Source organism: Miniopterus natalensis, chromosome 1, assembly GCF_054644295.1.
Source record: "Miniopterus natalensis isolate mMinNat1 chromosome 1, mMinNat1.hap1, whole genome shotgun sequence".
Classification (NCBI taxonomy): Eukaryota; Metazoa; Chordata; class Mammalia; order Chiroptera; family Miniopteridae; genus Miniopterus; species Miniopterus natalensis.
In genome coordinates this window covers 41,612,816-41,627,009 of record NC_142081.1, presented here as the reverse complement: position 1 = coordinate 41,627,009, position 14,194 = coordinate 41,612,816, and the positions used below count along the sequence as shown (strand labels likewise).

Sequence of the window (14,194 nt, the reverse complement as noted above, 5' to 3'; positions counted from 1 at the left end):
TCCCTGGACCGGGAATAGCCAGTGCCCCAAGTAGGGGTGAGGGGTGCCTTCTTAAAGAGAGCAGGAGACTCAACTCACAGTCCTTACACAATTCACAAGTTTATTTGTCCTAAATAAATATAATCTGAGAACATCCATTTCAATCCCCAAACATTATTTCTTTTCCTAAAAAGCAGCTTAAGATACAGGCGCACAGCTTGCAGTGCGTCTTCTCGAGTCAGGCTCAGGAGGGTGTTGGTCCTGGCTGTGCTAGGCTGGGCCTAGGCGTGAAATTACCTCAGGTCCCCTTCTCTAGTTGGGGCCTGTACTTGGCCTGAGTCCCACAGGACCCACATGGCGATTCCTGCTCCTGGAACACCTGTCCCCTCTGTAGCCCAAAGGGGGCGGCATTCATGACTGTGGTCCTGGGGCCAGCCCTCACAGAGAGCTCTGTCCTCTCACACCAGGTACCACCACAAGCCCATTCCCATCTGGCACAGAAAGTGTTACTCCTGGCCCTGGAAGCAGCTCACACAGGGCAAGGGCAGAAACTGGGGTACAGCTGGCAAATGGGTGGGAATTATTATCCCTGGACCCCTGCCAGAGGCTGAGAGGCCCTGACCATCTTTCCCTTGCTGTCTCCTAGGGTCCTGTCCCACTCAGGAGCAGGTGGAGGGAGACCATCCTTTGTCGTCTCTTTGCAGCTCAAAGGTTTGGGTCCACATTCTCCTGGTCTGAGGCTGTCTCATCATCACTGGGGGACTCCTAGATTGAAGCCAGAGAATCTGAGTCATGGGCTTCTGCTGTCTCCCAGGGCTGCAGCCTGGGGACCCGCATCTCCTTCCTCTTGCCCCTGTCCACAATGGAGCCAGAGAAGGCTCTGCCACCCCTACCCAGGGTCCCTTGGCCCACCACTCGGTGACTCCCTCTTACCAGGCCAAGGCCACTGCTCCGCCGCAGGGTGGCATAGAAGCGCAGCACACGGGGGTCACAGCGAACCACCATGGGATCAAAGTCCAGCACACGAAGGCCCTGCAGGCTACGGGCCCGGGAAAGAGCCACGTAGGCCTGGCCGCTGGCAAATACACGGCCCAGAGAGATCTCCACACAATCCAGGGACATCCCCTGGGGATGGAGACAGAGATGGAGCCAGCTCTGCTTGAAGTCCTTAGTGCTCAAGAGCCTGACCCCACCTCACCAGCCCAGCTATTGCCCCTGGATCTCCTCGCCCAGTCCAGAGATTCTCAAGGCAGAGGGACAGGCTGACCCTGGATGGGATCTGAGTAGGAGGGACTCCAAGAGACACATCCAGGATAAGAGAGAGGGAGAGGTGAAAGGAAAGAACTCAGGCCAGGGTCAGACAGGCATGGAAAGGAATCCCGGCTCTGCCTCTCACTGATTGTGTGGCCTCGGACAAGTTACTTAACTTCTCTGAGCCTCAGTTTCCTCCTCTGTAAAACAGGAATGATTATTACATCTATACCTCATACAGGTGTTTAAGTATTAAATTTAACATATCTGGTAGTGGCTCAGAAAATGGCAGGAGATGACAGAGGGGAAGTATATGTATTGGGAAAGGGAGAGCGTGGGAGGGGAAATGCACTGAGGAAAAGTTTATTCCACAACTGGCCTGGAACTCGGCATCCAGGGCAAGCTCAGCCCCTGTAAAGCCTGTAAGGCCCCTCTCAACAGTCCCCAGGCCTATTTTGTACCCCCCTGCCCTGTCCTGTCCCCATCCCCCACACTGGCTGCTCACCTGGCTCTTGTGGATGGATATGGCCCAGGCCAGCTGGAGGGGCAGCTGCTGCCGGCTGAGGAGCTGGCCCCCAGTGGTCTGCACCGTCCAGCGGTCAGCACGGATGACATCAGTGACTCCACACAGGAACCGTACCTGGGGCAGCCCTGAGGGAGGCACGGAGAAGTCCAATTTTTCAGCCCTGTTTCAAGGCTCAGAGGTGAGAAGCAGACCTCACCTTTCCATCCTAGATTCCTCCTCCTCACACTTACCCTGGGGCCCTATTGCCCCAAGCAGTAGGTCTGCACCCCCATCACTTACCTCTCCCCTCAGTTTCGAACCCGACTACCACCCCTCGGGCGCCGTTCACCAGGCCCCGGGACACCGCTAGGTTCTTCACCAGCATCACCTGCAAGGGAAAGACAGCTGTTGATTTGGAGAGCTGCCCCTTTCTATGCCTGGCTCAGGCCCAGCAGTCCCTGCTGTGGTTCTAGGAGGCTGGGGCCTGTCATGGAGGGGCACTGAGTCCTAACCCTTAGCTTAGCCACTGGCTGTGTCCCCTGCAGCGAGACGCTTTATTTTCCCAGGTCTCAGTTTCCCTTGTGTCAAGGGGAATGACATTGCTCGGGAGGGGAGATGTAGATAAACATCAGTAAGTTAACAGATGTCACAGGGCTTTGAAAACTTCCTCGTGTATTGTGAGGTGTGTGTAAGGGCCACAATCTTTTTTCTTTCCTTTTTTAATTCTCACCTGAGGATATTTTTTCTATTGCTTTTCATAGAGAGTGGAAGGGGGGGAGAGAGAGAGAGAAAGAGGAGACAGAGAAACATTGATGTGAGAAAGAGACATCAATTGGTTGCCTCCTGCACATGCCCCCAACAGACCAAGCCTGCAACTGAGGTACATGCCCTTGGCCAGAATCGAACCCAGGACCCTTTAGTTTGTGGGCTGATGCTCTAAGCACTGAGCCAAACCGGCTAGGGCAAGGGCCACAATCTTGAGGGATAGCCCCAGGTCCTGCCATCCCTCTTCTAACCACATGGTGCCTGCATTTTCCCCTTGGGTGCCCCTTGGAACCTGAGAAAAGGCTCCCATTTGGCCCACTGCCAACATAGTGGAAGAAAGGAGGACTTTCACAGTACAGGGTACACTATGAAGGCAACTGTGTGAGGTAGATATTTCACTCTCTGATTTAGAGATGAGGAAAACAAGCAGCAGAAAGGGCAAGGGACTTATCCAAAGCAACACTGCTTGGAGCTGGCAGGCAGTGGAAAGCTGAAGACAGGAAGGTGGGTAGGAATAGGAGGAAGGGAGTTCTCTGTGGTCCCTTTGGCTATGGAGCAGCTTGGGCAGAGGGGCAAAGGTTGCAGAGGTCCAAGCTTCCAGGATCTAGGCCCTGCTTCCCACTTACCTGGGCCCCCAGCTTTAGCTGAAGGAGCTTGCTAACAGGACACTGGGCATCCAGAGTCCGGGCTTGCTCAGGGTCACTGTCCATGGCCTCAAAGCTGTGTACCTCACCTGGGGAAAGAGGGGAGCAAACAGATTACTGGTTACTTATGGCACAGTTTCTAAAAACACATCTCAGACCAGGGCATGGTGGGAGATAGTAGGGAGTATCGGGGACAGCTCAGGCCTACCTGGGGCTTTAGAATTAGAGACCTGGATGTAAGACTCACTTAAATCCTCTCAAAATCAAGTTACCTCTGCAAATGTAAGGGCCTTATGGCCACAGAGGTTGGGGCCTAGATATTTATCCCAAGGGCCCAGGGTGGGGGGCATACCTGCCTGATAGCCCCTCCCAGCTGCTATTTCCTAACATTGGCTCCCTGCTCACCTGGCAGGTCCCGCAGCCGCCTCTCGTTGGTAAGGGCCACATCATCCTGGTGGGTGCAGAGCCTCGTGGCCACAATCCCATCTCGACCCACCTTGTGGGTGGCCGTAGCCTGGAGCTGGCGGGTCACCTCATCTGAGCACCTGTGGGGGCTGGGCTATGAGGGCAGAGCTCATCTGAACATCAGGGAAGGTGGGGCACGTGGGTGGTATGGCCCAAGCAGCAGGCCATGGATTAGGCCTGGGACTGGAAAGGGGCACCAGAGCAAGACTTGCTGGCCCCAGGCTGGCCAACTTGTCCTTTCTCCACTTGGACCCTGTACATGGGGACTGAGCATGGTGTATGTGTTTTGTGTGTGTGTGTGAGTATGTGTAGAGTAGGGGGGTTGGGTGCTTGGCTGTGATCATGGGTGGGTACCCTTTCCTTTGCCTGCCTCCAGGAAGGAGCTAGCCACCCTCCCATCCCCAGTACTCCCCAGGAAGTTTGATATGCTGAGTGAGCGCAGTCCAGAGGTATAGAGGACCTAGACCAGGCACTGATGGTGATATCTGTAATACTCGTAGCCTATAATCTAGAGGATAATCTTCTAGCCTCTGGCCTCCTTCCACCTGGGGAGGCCTGAGTGCAGCAGCAACTACCATGGGAGGAGGGGGGACAGCTTGGGTCCCTCTCCCTGCTCTGCCACTGAGCATTCCTCTTGTGCCCCATGCATGCTGGTGCATGCTGTGTACCTTCCTACCTGCCTCCTGGCCCCAGGCATATAGAGCGGCTCACCACCACCACCCTCCCCCACCATGCTCCCCTAAGTCCATCCCAATCTGACCTGGCTTTCAAGGCCCAGCTCTGGCCCATGTCACCTGCCCTCCTGGCCTGTCCACTCCCATGTTAGAGTAGTTGTAGCATTTCAACCTTTTGTCCTGGGTGGGCAGGATCATATCTGCAACCTCCCTCCCCTACCAAGTGACTCCATAGACTTTAAGAGTGGAAGGAACTTAGGTTTTAGTCACACCTAGGTTTAAATCCCAGCCATGACTTTGGGCCAAGTCATTTCATCTCTTTGAGCTCCAGTTTCTCTATCTGTGAAATGGGAGTGTTGACATCTCTGAATTCCTCTTGTGTGTCCATCTGATCATAGTTCCCTGACACCTACTCTGTGCCAGGCCTTGTGCTGGGTGATGGGGACCCAACCCTGGGGGAGGCAGGATCTCAGCATTCACAAAGTGACCATCTCCTATGGGCCCAGAAAGCATTTCTTCCCCTTCTCTGGGTCCCTGTGCTCCTCTGTGGCCCACACTTGGATCTTTATCCGTGGTTCCTTCTCTTTTCATAGAGCCCACCTGCCCAGTCTCACAGCCTGCAGCAGAGAGATGAAGGTCTGGTCTGCCTGCCTCCACACCTTGGTCAGCTCCAGGGTCACTGGGACACACCTTCTCCAGCTCTTGGCCTGGTGGGGGAAGGTGGGGGTGTCAGAGAGCAGAGCAGACCCCTGGGTGGGGTGGGGGGGACAAGACAGGAGGATGAGTGGTACCTGAAAGCAGAACTGTGGGGGCTGGAGGCCCTTGGTTACAGGTGGCAGCTGCAGGAAGTCCCCACAGATGATGAGCTGGATCCCTCCGAATGGCTTATTCTGCTGCCGGACAGCTCTGGAGAGGAGTGAGCAGTGCTTTAGCAGTGAGGGTGGCCAGGTTCCTCACGGAAAACCACCAGAACCCAGACCTCACTGCATATACTGACCTGGCCACAGCCTCTAGCTTGTCAAATAAGTCCGCCTCCACCATGGAGATCTCATCAATGATCAGCCGCTGGCAGTTCAGCCAGCCCTGCCGCACACCTGGCCGCTGGGCCAGGGCCACACATTGGGCCAGGGGAGCCTGACCCGAGCCAATGCCTGTGAGTGATATTATTCAGCCTGGGCTGAGACCCCAGCCCTGTCTCAACCCTGACTTCCCCTTCCTCCCTTCCCACAGGCCTGGCTTGCTCCCAGCTCTAGCCCCAGAGGCTCTCATTTACCTGCAAAGGCATGGAGGGTGGTACCCCCAATGTGGCAGGCTGCCACCCCAGTGCTAGCAGTGGCCACCGTGCCTGTGGGAGGCAGTGAGCCCAGGATCCGCTTCAGCAGATAAGACTTCCCAGTCCCTGGGCAGAGGGCAAAGTTAAGACCACGTCTCTTCCATCCCACCCTACCACCTTCTTCCCCTGACTCTGCCCCCCATTACCTGCACTCCCAGTGAAGAAAATGCTCTGGCCTTTCAGGACAACCCTCAGCACCTCAGCCTGTTCCTCAGAAAGCTGTGGTTTGCTGGGGGGCAAGCTCAGCCTCTTCACAGGCAGGGGCCACCTTGGGGCTTCCTGAGGGAACAGTGTTGTCTCAGAGCCTCCCTCCATACTCTAGGCATTGCCACCACACCCTTCTTGGCCCAGGTGAAATGCTAGGCCTGGTAGCCCTTGTATCTCTGCTGGCTTCATCCCTTGGAGCCTTTGGGCAGCCTTGTTTCACCCAGAGATGTTGCCAGTAACTACTGGGGTACAGGTCTCTCCTTGAGGAAGGGCCCAAGGCTGGGTCTTCACTGACTCCTGGTGCCCTGAAGACCCCATTGTGTGGATCTGGGTCCTCAGCTTCTTCTCCTGGGTTCCCTAACTCTCCTGGTGCTCTCACCCATCATTCCTTCTCACTTCTCTTCCTGCCACAAACCTGTTTCTCACCTCAAAACCCCCAGGCAAAATCCTGCCTAGCCAGGGCACCTCCTCGCCCCATCTCCATCTCCTCACCCTCCTGGTCTCACATCCCTGTGGTCTGAGATCCATCTGCCTGAGTTTAAAAACTGTCAAAACCACCAGACTTTGTCCCTACCCCCACCTGATCGGACCTGTTGGCTGTCCCTGCTGCTGCTGACTACTTCGTTTTCTCCAAAAGCTCCTCTTTTTCTCCAGGGCGACTACATTGTTACTTTTTCTTTTGAAATCTCCTTTCCAGGCCTCCGTCTCTCCTTTCTCTTTTAATGTGACCTGGGGCACCTTTTCTTCTTCTTGCTTACCCAGTCTCAGGGATTGCACTGTGAGAAACACACGCACAACTCCCGCATCTGTTATACTCAGATGTCCGATGGGCATTCCCTCTGAGATAACCAGCAACCCCCTCAAATACCAGCACCATCTTTCCCCCAAACTTGGGTCTCCTTGGTCTCTTCCAACTCAGTGGCACACCCAGTCCCCAAGGCACCCCCCCCCCTTTCCTGTTCTCACGGTGTTGGGCTCGGCCCCCACTCGGGACTCCGTGGGCCGCTTCACCAGCGTCGTGTCGGGGATCCTGGTGGCCGCTGCGCGCCTCCTCTCTTCGGGCTGCACCGGGCTGATGGTGAAGAAGTCGCGGGGCCGCGGGCCAAGCAGCTGCGTGCGGGCGGAGGACGGCCCGGGACCCGGGGCCGCCGCCAGTTTGAGGCTCAGCATGCGCAGGAAGCGGCGCAGGCGGTCCGGGGCGCAGTCCGAGAGCAGCAGCTGCACCGCGCCCGCCCCGGGAGGGCCGTGGGCCGGGAGCCGCAGGGCGCTGCGCCCCGAGGCGGCGAAGCGCGTGAAGAGACGCGCCGCGCGCAGCGGGAAGCAGCGCGGCCGTTCCGCTGGCCCCGGCGCCTGCAGCCGCAGCATCAGCTCGCGGCGCTCGTTCCGGCCCAGGCTCAGCTCCGCCGCGCGGAGGACCTTGCGCCTTCGTGGCTGCCCGCCCGGGCTCAGCTCCTCCACAGCCACGCGGCACCGCAGCTCCGCGTCCTCGCGTTCCGCTGCCGCTGCCAGGGTACCCGGCTGCATCGCCACCGCCTCTGCAGGTCTGCAAAGGGATCGGAGCACAGGGGTCACAGGACTCAAGGACATAACAGGTGGTATAGAGGCGGTGACGGGGAGCCCGGTCAAGGCCACATAGGATCACGGAGGCTGTCACTGGAAACACAAGGAGGCCACAGTGATGGTAAAAGGACCCTGGGGCCAATTTAGGAAATTCACTTAGAAATTACTTTCCCACACAATAATTTCCAGAGCGGCGGGTGGGCAGCGTCAAATGTCCTGGATCTGGGGAGCCTCGGCTGTCCAGCAAGTGCCGCAGAAGAAGGGAGACAGAAAAAAAGACAGCTTCAAAGAGACCCAGGGACGGTTGGGGAATCCTCCGAGTCCTCTCCGCAGGAAGCAGAGGAATCTCACGTGGGGAGATGAGAAAGGGGGCGGACATGTAATCATCGCCTTCCAGGTGCGTTCACTGGTTTCTACGCAGCAAGTCAGGTCTCGCTATTCCCCGTGTACAAAAGTGGAAACAGGCTGGGAGCGGCCACACGCCTGGTAGAAGTCCAGGCTAGTGTGATTCCGAAGCCCTGGCACTACCCATCTCCAAGGTGCGGAAGGGGTAGAGTATTTGGCTAGGGGAATCTCAGGGGCCCCTGGAATGTGTCTTCCCTCCGTCTGACCCTCTCGTTTGCACCCTACCTGCAGGGACCCCTTTAAAGAAGCAGGTTCTCTTCCTCCCAACTCTGAGATCGGGTGGACGCTCACTTGCGCCGGAGCTCGGACGAACATGCAGAACTGAGCCGACCTGCCATGGAAACTCGGGCTCCAGGCACTTTCAAATACTAGCAGCAGAGAATCACCCTATCACTGGCCGGATCTTTAAATTCTGCAGCCAGTCAGAGACAGGGGCGTGTCTCTCGTCCCCGCCCCCTTCCTTAGCTGGAGCTGAACCAATCGCCCGCTGGAGGGAGGAGGCTCATTGCGGCGGCGGAGCGCGCGCGAGTGGGCGTGGCGGGGGACGGCGCGCGGCCGCCACTGCGCCGTCCGTCGTGTGGTGTCACCCAAGCCTGCCCGGAAGATTTATTTTCAGAACCGTCCCTTTGTCACACTCCTCCTCCTTTCTAGCTCTTACATAGCGGCTGAACTTGGCTTTGGGAAGAGCTGCCACTGATCCCTCCCGCCTCTGCTTCCACTCGCAGGATCATTGTCCACTCCCGGGCACGCCGCTCCAAGGCCTGCCCCGCCTCTCACCTCTTCGCACCCCTCTCTGCCTTTGTAAAGGTCCTTTTACGCATGTCTTTCCCACCCAGCGGAGGCCCATCAGTGAGGAACTCTTGAGACCTGTGCCATGAAAGCGTGTGGGTTCGTCTTCAGGGAATACTTATCCCTCTCGTTGCTCTGGATGCTTGCGGAATTTATTTTTAATTACCTTCTCCCCACCTCATTGAAGTTTGGAATTACATCGCTGGAAGGGATCTTACAGGCGAGTCCCAATCCCCCTCCCCCATTATTTTTATTGTCCTTATTTTGCAAATAAGGAAACCAAGGCTTACCAAAGATCACATAGCTTGTAGATAGCAGAAACAAAGACTTGAACGCAAACCTAACCTGGCCTAAGCATCTGCGTGTCTCACTACTACACCACGCTGCTCCCAGGTGATTGGTCTTCATGAAGGGAGTCAGTTCTGAACTAGAGTCTCAGCTCCTGACAGCCACTGCAATGCCCCAGCCCTGCCGTTAGATGTTACCCTAAGCAAGTTTCCTAATGTCTTAAGCCTTTATTTCCACAAATGTAAAAATGGGAGAAAGATGAAAATGTGATGATTGCACAACTCTGTGACTACTAAAAACAATTTGAATTATTTGCTTTAAATGGGAAAATTGTATGGTATGTGGATTATATCTCAATAAAACTATTAGGAAAAAATCATAAGAAATATGTTTCCTCTTCAGTTTAGTCTTTTTTTTTTTTTTAATATATCTTTATCGATTTCAGAGAGAGGAAGGGAGAGGGAGAGAGAGAGAAATACCAATGATGAGAGTCATTGGTTGGCTGCCTCCTGCACGCCCCCTACTGAGGATTGAGCCTGAAACCCAGGCATGTGCCTTGACCGGGAATTGAACTGTGCTCTCCTAGTTCATGGGTTGACATTCAACCACTGAACCATGCCGGCAGCGCCAGTGTAGTCTTTTTTTTAATAGTTCATTGATTTTTAGAGAGAATGGAAGGGAGAGGAATAGAGAGAGAAACATCAGTGTGGGAGAGCAACATCCATCAGTTGCCTCCTGCAAAGCCATTAATGGGGAATCAAACCAGCGACCTCCTGGTGCACAAGAGGACACCCAACGAACTGAGCCACACCCACCAGGGCTTCAGTGTAGCCTTGATATATGAATAGGAGTAGCATAAAATTTCAAAGTCACAGTAGTAGGCAGAAAAATGCCCCCTCCCACCCCTGTGTCCACGTCTTAATCCCCAGAATTTGTGAATATGTTACCTTACATGGCAAAAGGGACACTGCAGATGTAATAAATTAAGGATCTTGAGCTGGGGAGATTATCTTGAATTGTCTGGGTGGGCCCAATGGAATCACAAGGGTTTTTATAAGGAAAAGAGGGAGATGGGAGAGTCAGAAAAGGAGATGTGATGAAGGAAGCAGGGGGAGGGGGACATGAAAGAAAGATTGGAAAATGTTACTGCTGGCTTTGAAGATGGAGGAAAAGGTCATGAGCTAAGCCAAATAATACAGGAGGTTTCTAGAAGCTGGAAAAGACAAGGAATTGGGCCCTCCCCCACCCTGCAGAATTTCCAGAAGGATGAATGCAGTTCTTAATGTTAGCCCAGTAAGACATTTCAAATTTCCAGAACTATCAGATAATAAGTCTGTGTTGTTCTAAGCTACTAAATTTGTTGTAATTTGTTACAGTAGCGATAGCAATAAGAAACAGATATATATTTTTAAATAGTAAACATTTAATTGATTCCATCAGCAACTCCAGCACAAGTTTTCCTGAAAGGAAGGCAGAATCAAGCTACCCAGAGGTTTATGAGGTGTGGGTGGGGCGAAGGGGGGTCAAAACAAATACATTCAACTAGAAAGCAAAAGATCTGGGATTATGAACTCAGGTCTGTCTGTTTCCAAAGACTGTGTTCTCTTTCCACTACCTTCTACTCCAAACAGGACTAGCACACTCACACAGCCTGCTCCTTTCACCCTTCTCTGTGCAGTACCCCAGGCTGCCTCTAGAGGAGGCACAGAAATTTTCACATGGATTTTCCCCCAACATATATATATGTTTTTATTGATTTCAGAGAGGAAGGGAGAGGGAGAAATAGAAACATCAATAATGAGAGAGAGCCATTGACCAGCTGCCTCCTGCACACCCGCTATTGGGGATCAAGCCTGCAACCCAGGCATGTGCCCTGACTGGAAATTGAACCATGATCTCCTGGTTCATGGGTCAACACTCAACCACTGCACCACGCCAGCTGGGCCCCCAACATATTTTTTCTTTTGGCTTTCAAACTTTTTAAAAAATTTTAAAAGATATATGACATAATATTTACCATTTTGACTATTTTAAGTGTACAATTAATTGCCATTAAATAACCACCACCATCTATTTCCAGAAAATTTTCATCATTTCAAACAGAAACTTTGTATCAAATTAGACAATAACTTTCCAATCCTTTCTCCTCTCAGCCCTGATACCCCCAACATTTTATTCTGAAAATATTCCAACATACACAGAAAGATTGGAAGACCTTTACAGTGAACACCCATTAACCTACCACCAAGATTCTACAATTAATATTTTGCTGTATTTGTTCTATCATATGTCTAACAATTTATCCATCCCTCCAGTTATCAATACATTTTTTGTTATGCATTTCAAAGGTGTAAACAACAGTACATTTCACATATAAACACTTCAACACACAGCATTAATTAGAGTTTATGCTTATCTTTTAATGTAAGCTTTACATACAGTGAAATGCATAAATCTTAGGCGAATTGTGAGAGGGGTTTTGGCAGATGAATATATCTGAGTCCCAAACCCTTATCAGGATATAGAACTGTGCTGTTCAATAGGGTAGCCACATGCGGCTAATTTTAAATTTAAGGTAATTAAGATTGAATGAAGTTAAAAATGCAGTTTTTATTTACATTGGCCGCACTTCAAGAGCTCGACAGCCGCACGTGGCTAGTGGCTACCCTGTTGAACAGCACAGACACAGGACGTTTCCTCCACTGCACAAAGTTGTAAGAACATTACCATCATCTAGAAAGTTCCTTCATGCCCCTTTGCAGTCAATTTCTACCCTCAGTCCTCAGGCAAACCCTGCTCTGATTTTGTTTTAGATTATTTTAGCTTTTCTAGATCTTCTTATAAATGGAATGAATACAATATCTATTCTTGTGTGTATAGTTTTCTTTCACTCAGCATAATAACTTTGAGATCCACGCATGTTGCTGCGCGGGTCACTTGGTGGTTCCTTTTTGATGCTGCATAGTATTCCATTGTGTGGATATAGTAGTTTACCCAATTTCCCGTTGATGGATATTTGGGTTTTCTGTGGATTTGTGCTTTCTTTTGAATAAATACCTAGGTAAGAAATTGCTGGGTCATAGAATAGTTTATACTTAGTTTCATATGAAACTGCCAGAGCTTTTCAAAAGTGGTTACATGCCCACTCAGGTTTTTTTTTTTAGGAGCAGCGGCAGTGAGTCCTTGTAGGGGAAGGAATCGAACGAGTAACTGGAAGCTGACTCGCGGTGAAGTAACGGTCCTCGGGCTCCGAGCTCCTCCCCGCCCCGCGCGCAGCCGGTGGAGTCCTGATTGGCCGGCGGAGGAGGGGGCGGGGCCAGAGGGACTGCTCAGGCCGGGGCCGGACTTCCTCCTGGGCTTCGGCAGCCTCGGCATCCGCGCGGTTCTCCGCTCGCCGCTGCCTTTGTAGGGTCAGCGGCGAGCGAGGCGCGGCGCTGTCCCCGGATCCCCTCGCCGGGCCGGAAACCTGGCTGTGACGCAAGCTTTCAGGAGCAACGGGGTTTTCTTCGTGACGACATTTCCTTTTCTAGAACTCTTTCCTGATGTCTCTTTTGCGCTCTTTCACCTGGAGTCTCAGTCCAACCTCCAGGTCGTTAATAAAAACAATTTATTTACAAAATGCATTTTCGGAGTTACCTCATTTGATACTTAAAAGAGCCCTTCCCCGCCATCGTATGGTCCTTTCCAGGCTTTTGCCCTCCCGGCTTTACAGCCCTAAGCTCACAAGGACAGCCTGCAGGGTAGAGAAGCTGGAAGGGCGGTGTTCCCCCTTCCAGAGCACGCATCATTGGGCAGCAGATACTTATTTTTCTTAAAGACATGCTTTTTATTTTTAATTGATTTTTAGAGAGAGAGAGGAAGGGAGGGGTGGAATATCGATATGAGAGAGAAACATGAATCAATTGCCTGCCTCTGTATGCACCCCTATCGGGAGGAACCCGCAACCTGGGTATGCGCCCTGACGCGGAATCGAACCCGCGACCTTTCCGTGTACAGGATGACTCTCCAACCAACTGAGCCACACTGGCCAGGGCTGCTGACACTTATTTTATGGAAACTCTGGTACAGTTGATCTTCCTTCCTTAAAATCTCCTCTCCTGGCAGGTGTGGCTCAGTGGTTAAGCACTGACCTAGGATCCAGGAGATTGAGGTTCGATTCCCCGTCAGGGCACACGCCCAGGTTTTGGGCTCAGTCCCCAATGAGGGGCGTGAAGGAGGCAGCCGATCGATGACTCATCATTGATGTTTCTACCCCTCTCCCTCTCCCTCTCCCTTCCTCTCTCTGAAATCAATAAAGATATATTTGAAAAAAATAAAAATAAAAAAATAAAATCTTAACTTCCACAACACACTCCCCTTGTTTCTCCCTACATATTGGCTGCTTCCTTTAGGTCTCCTTTGCTAACTAACCCTTTCCTCAACCAGACCTCTCAATGTAGGAGGACTTTTTTTTCTTCTATCTGTCCAATCTCATTGTTTAATTATCAGCTACATGATGATTCCCAATGTTATGTCTCCAGCCTGCTCCTCTCCCCTGAACTCCAGATTATACCTCCATTTGTCCTTGTGATATCTCCACAAGGATGCCTAATAGGCATGTTAAACTTTCTCCAGAACAGAGCTCTTAATCTTTCTCCAATACCAAATAAACCTGATTTTCTCCTGTCTTCATTATCTCAGTAAATGGTATCACCGATTTTGGTTCAAGTTAAAAATCTGCATCATATCTTTGATTTCTCCTTCATCTACCACATCCAATCCACAATCAAAACCTGTTTCTGCCTCCAAAATGTATTTTGAACCTATTCACTTTCCTCCATCCCCACCTCACTCCTTAGAGGTAGCAGCCTCTCATCTCTCCCCTGGATTAGAGCAGTAGCCTCCTAATCTCACTGGATTAGGGGCTTCCACTCTGGCCCCATTACAATCCTTTTTCCAAACAGCAGCAGGTGGAATCTTTTCAAATATATAAATCAGATTTTGCTACTGCTCTCATTAAAAGCCCTCTATGCCTCCCTAGGCTATTCCTCTTAGAATAAAATCCAGTCCTTACCATAGCCTGAGGCCAACCCCCTCCCTTCCTTTCACTGTGACCTTAAGTTTACCACTCTCTCCATTACCATGCTTCTGTCACATTGGCTTTCTTGATGTTCCTTAAACACCAAAGCCCTTTCCTATGCCAGGATTTTGCACTTGCTCTCCCCTCGGCATGAACTACCTCTCCCTTTCACCCTACCTCTTTTTGTGACTCTCATCTTTTAGGTCTCAGCTGAAATATCTACTCTGCCGAAAGGCTTCCCCCTACTACACATGTTGTAGCTAAAATGGG

General features: G+C 51.9%; 1 protein-coding gene across 1 annotated transcript; it reads right to left on the bottom strand.

The window, feature by feature from the left end:
* Nucleotides 1-222: 222 nt before the first annotated feature.
* PIF1 (PIF1 5'-to-3' DNA helicase) lies at nt 223-7,439 on the bottom strand. Its single transcript, XM_087814456.1, has 12 exons — nt 6,790-7,439; nt 5,763-5,895; nt 5,557-5,682; nt 5,281-5,434; nt 5,075-5,189; nt 4,884-4,990; nt 3,550-3,689; nt 3,127-3,233; nt 2,036-2,123; nt 1,736-1,881; nt 913-1,104; nt 223-744 (listed from the first exon to the last, which is right to left on the bottom strand). Exons 1-12 carry the CDS (start codon nt 7,408-7,410, stop codon nt 685-687), a joined length of 1,989 nt encoding a protein of 662 aa, XP_087670582.1. The 5' UTR covers nt 7,411-7,439; the 3' UTR covers nt 223-684.
* Between the last annotated feature and the right edge of the window lie 6,755 nt (nt 7,440-14,194).

What these genes read in the sequence shown, in the direction of transcription:
- PIF1 (XM_087814456.1), bottom strand. Translation starts at nt 7,410, where the DNA reads ATGTCCTTGAGTCCTGTGACCCCTGTGCTCCGATCCCTTTGCAGACCT. An exon ending in GCGGCTGCGGGACCTGCCAG is followed by an intron (nt 3,234 to 3,549) that starts GTGAGCAGGGAG and finishes CTCTTTCCCCAG; the next exon opens with GTGAGGTACACAGCTTTGAG. An exon ending in TATCCATCCACAAGAGCCAG is followed by an intron (nt 1,105 to 1,735) that starts GTGAGCAGCCAG and finishes CTCCATCCCCAG; the next exon opens with GGGATGTCCCTGGATTGTGT.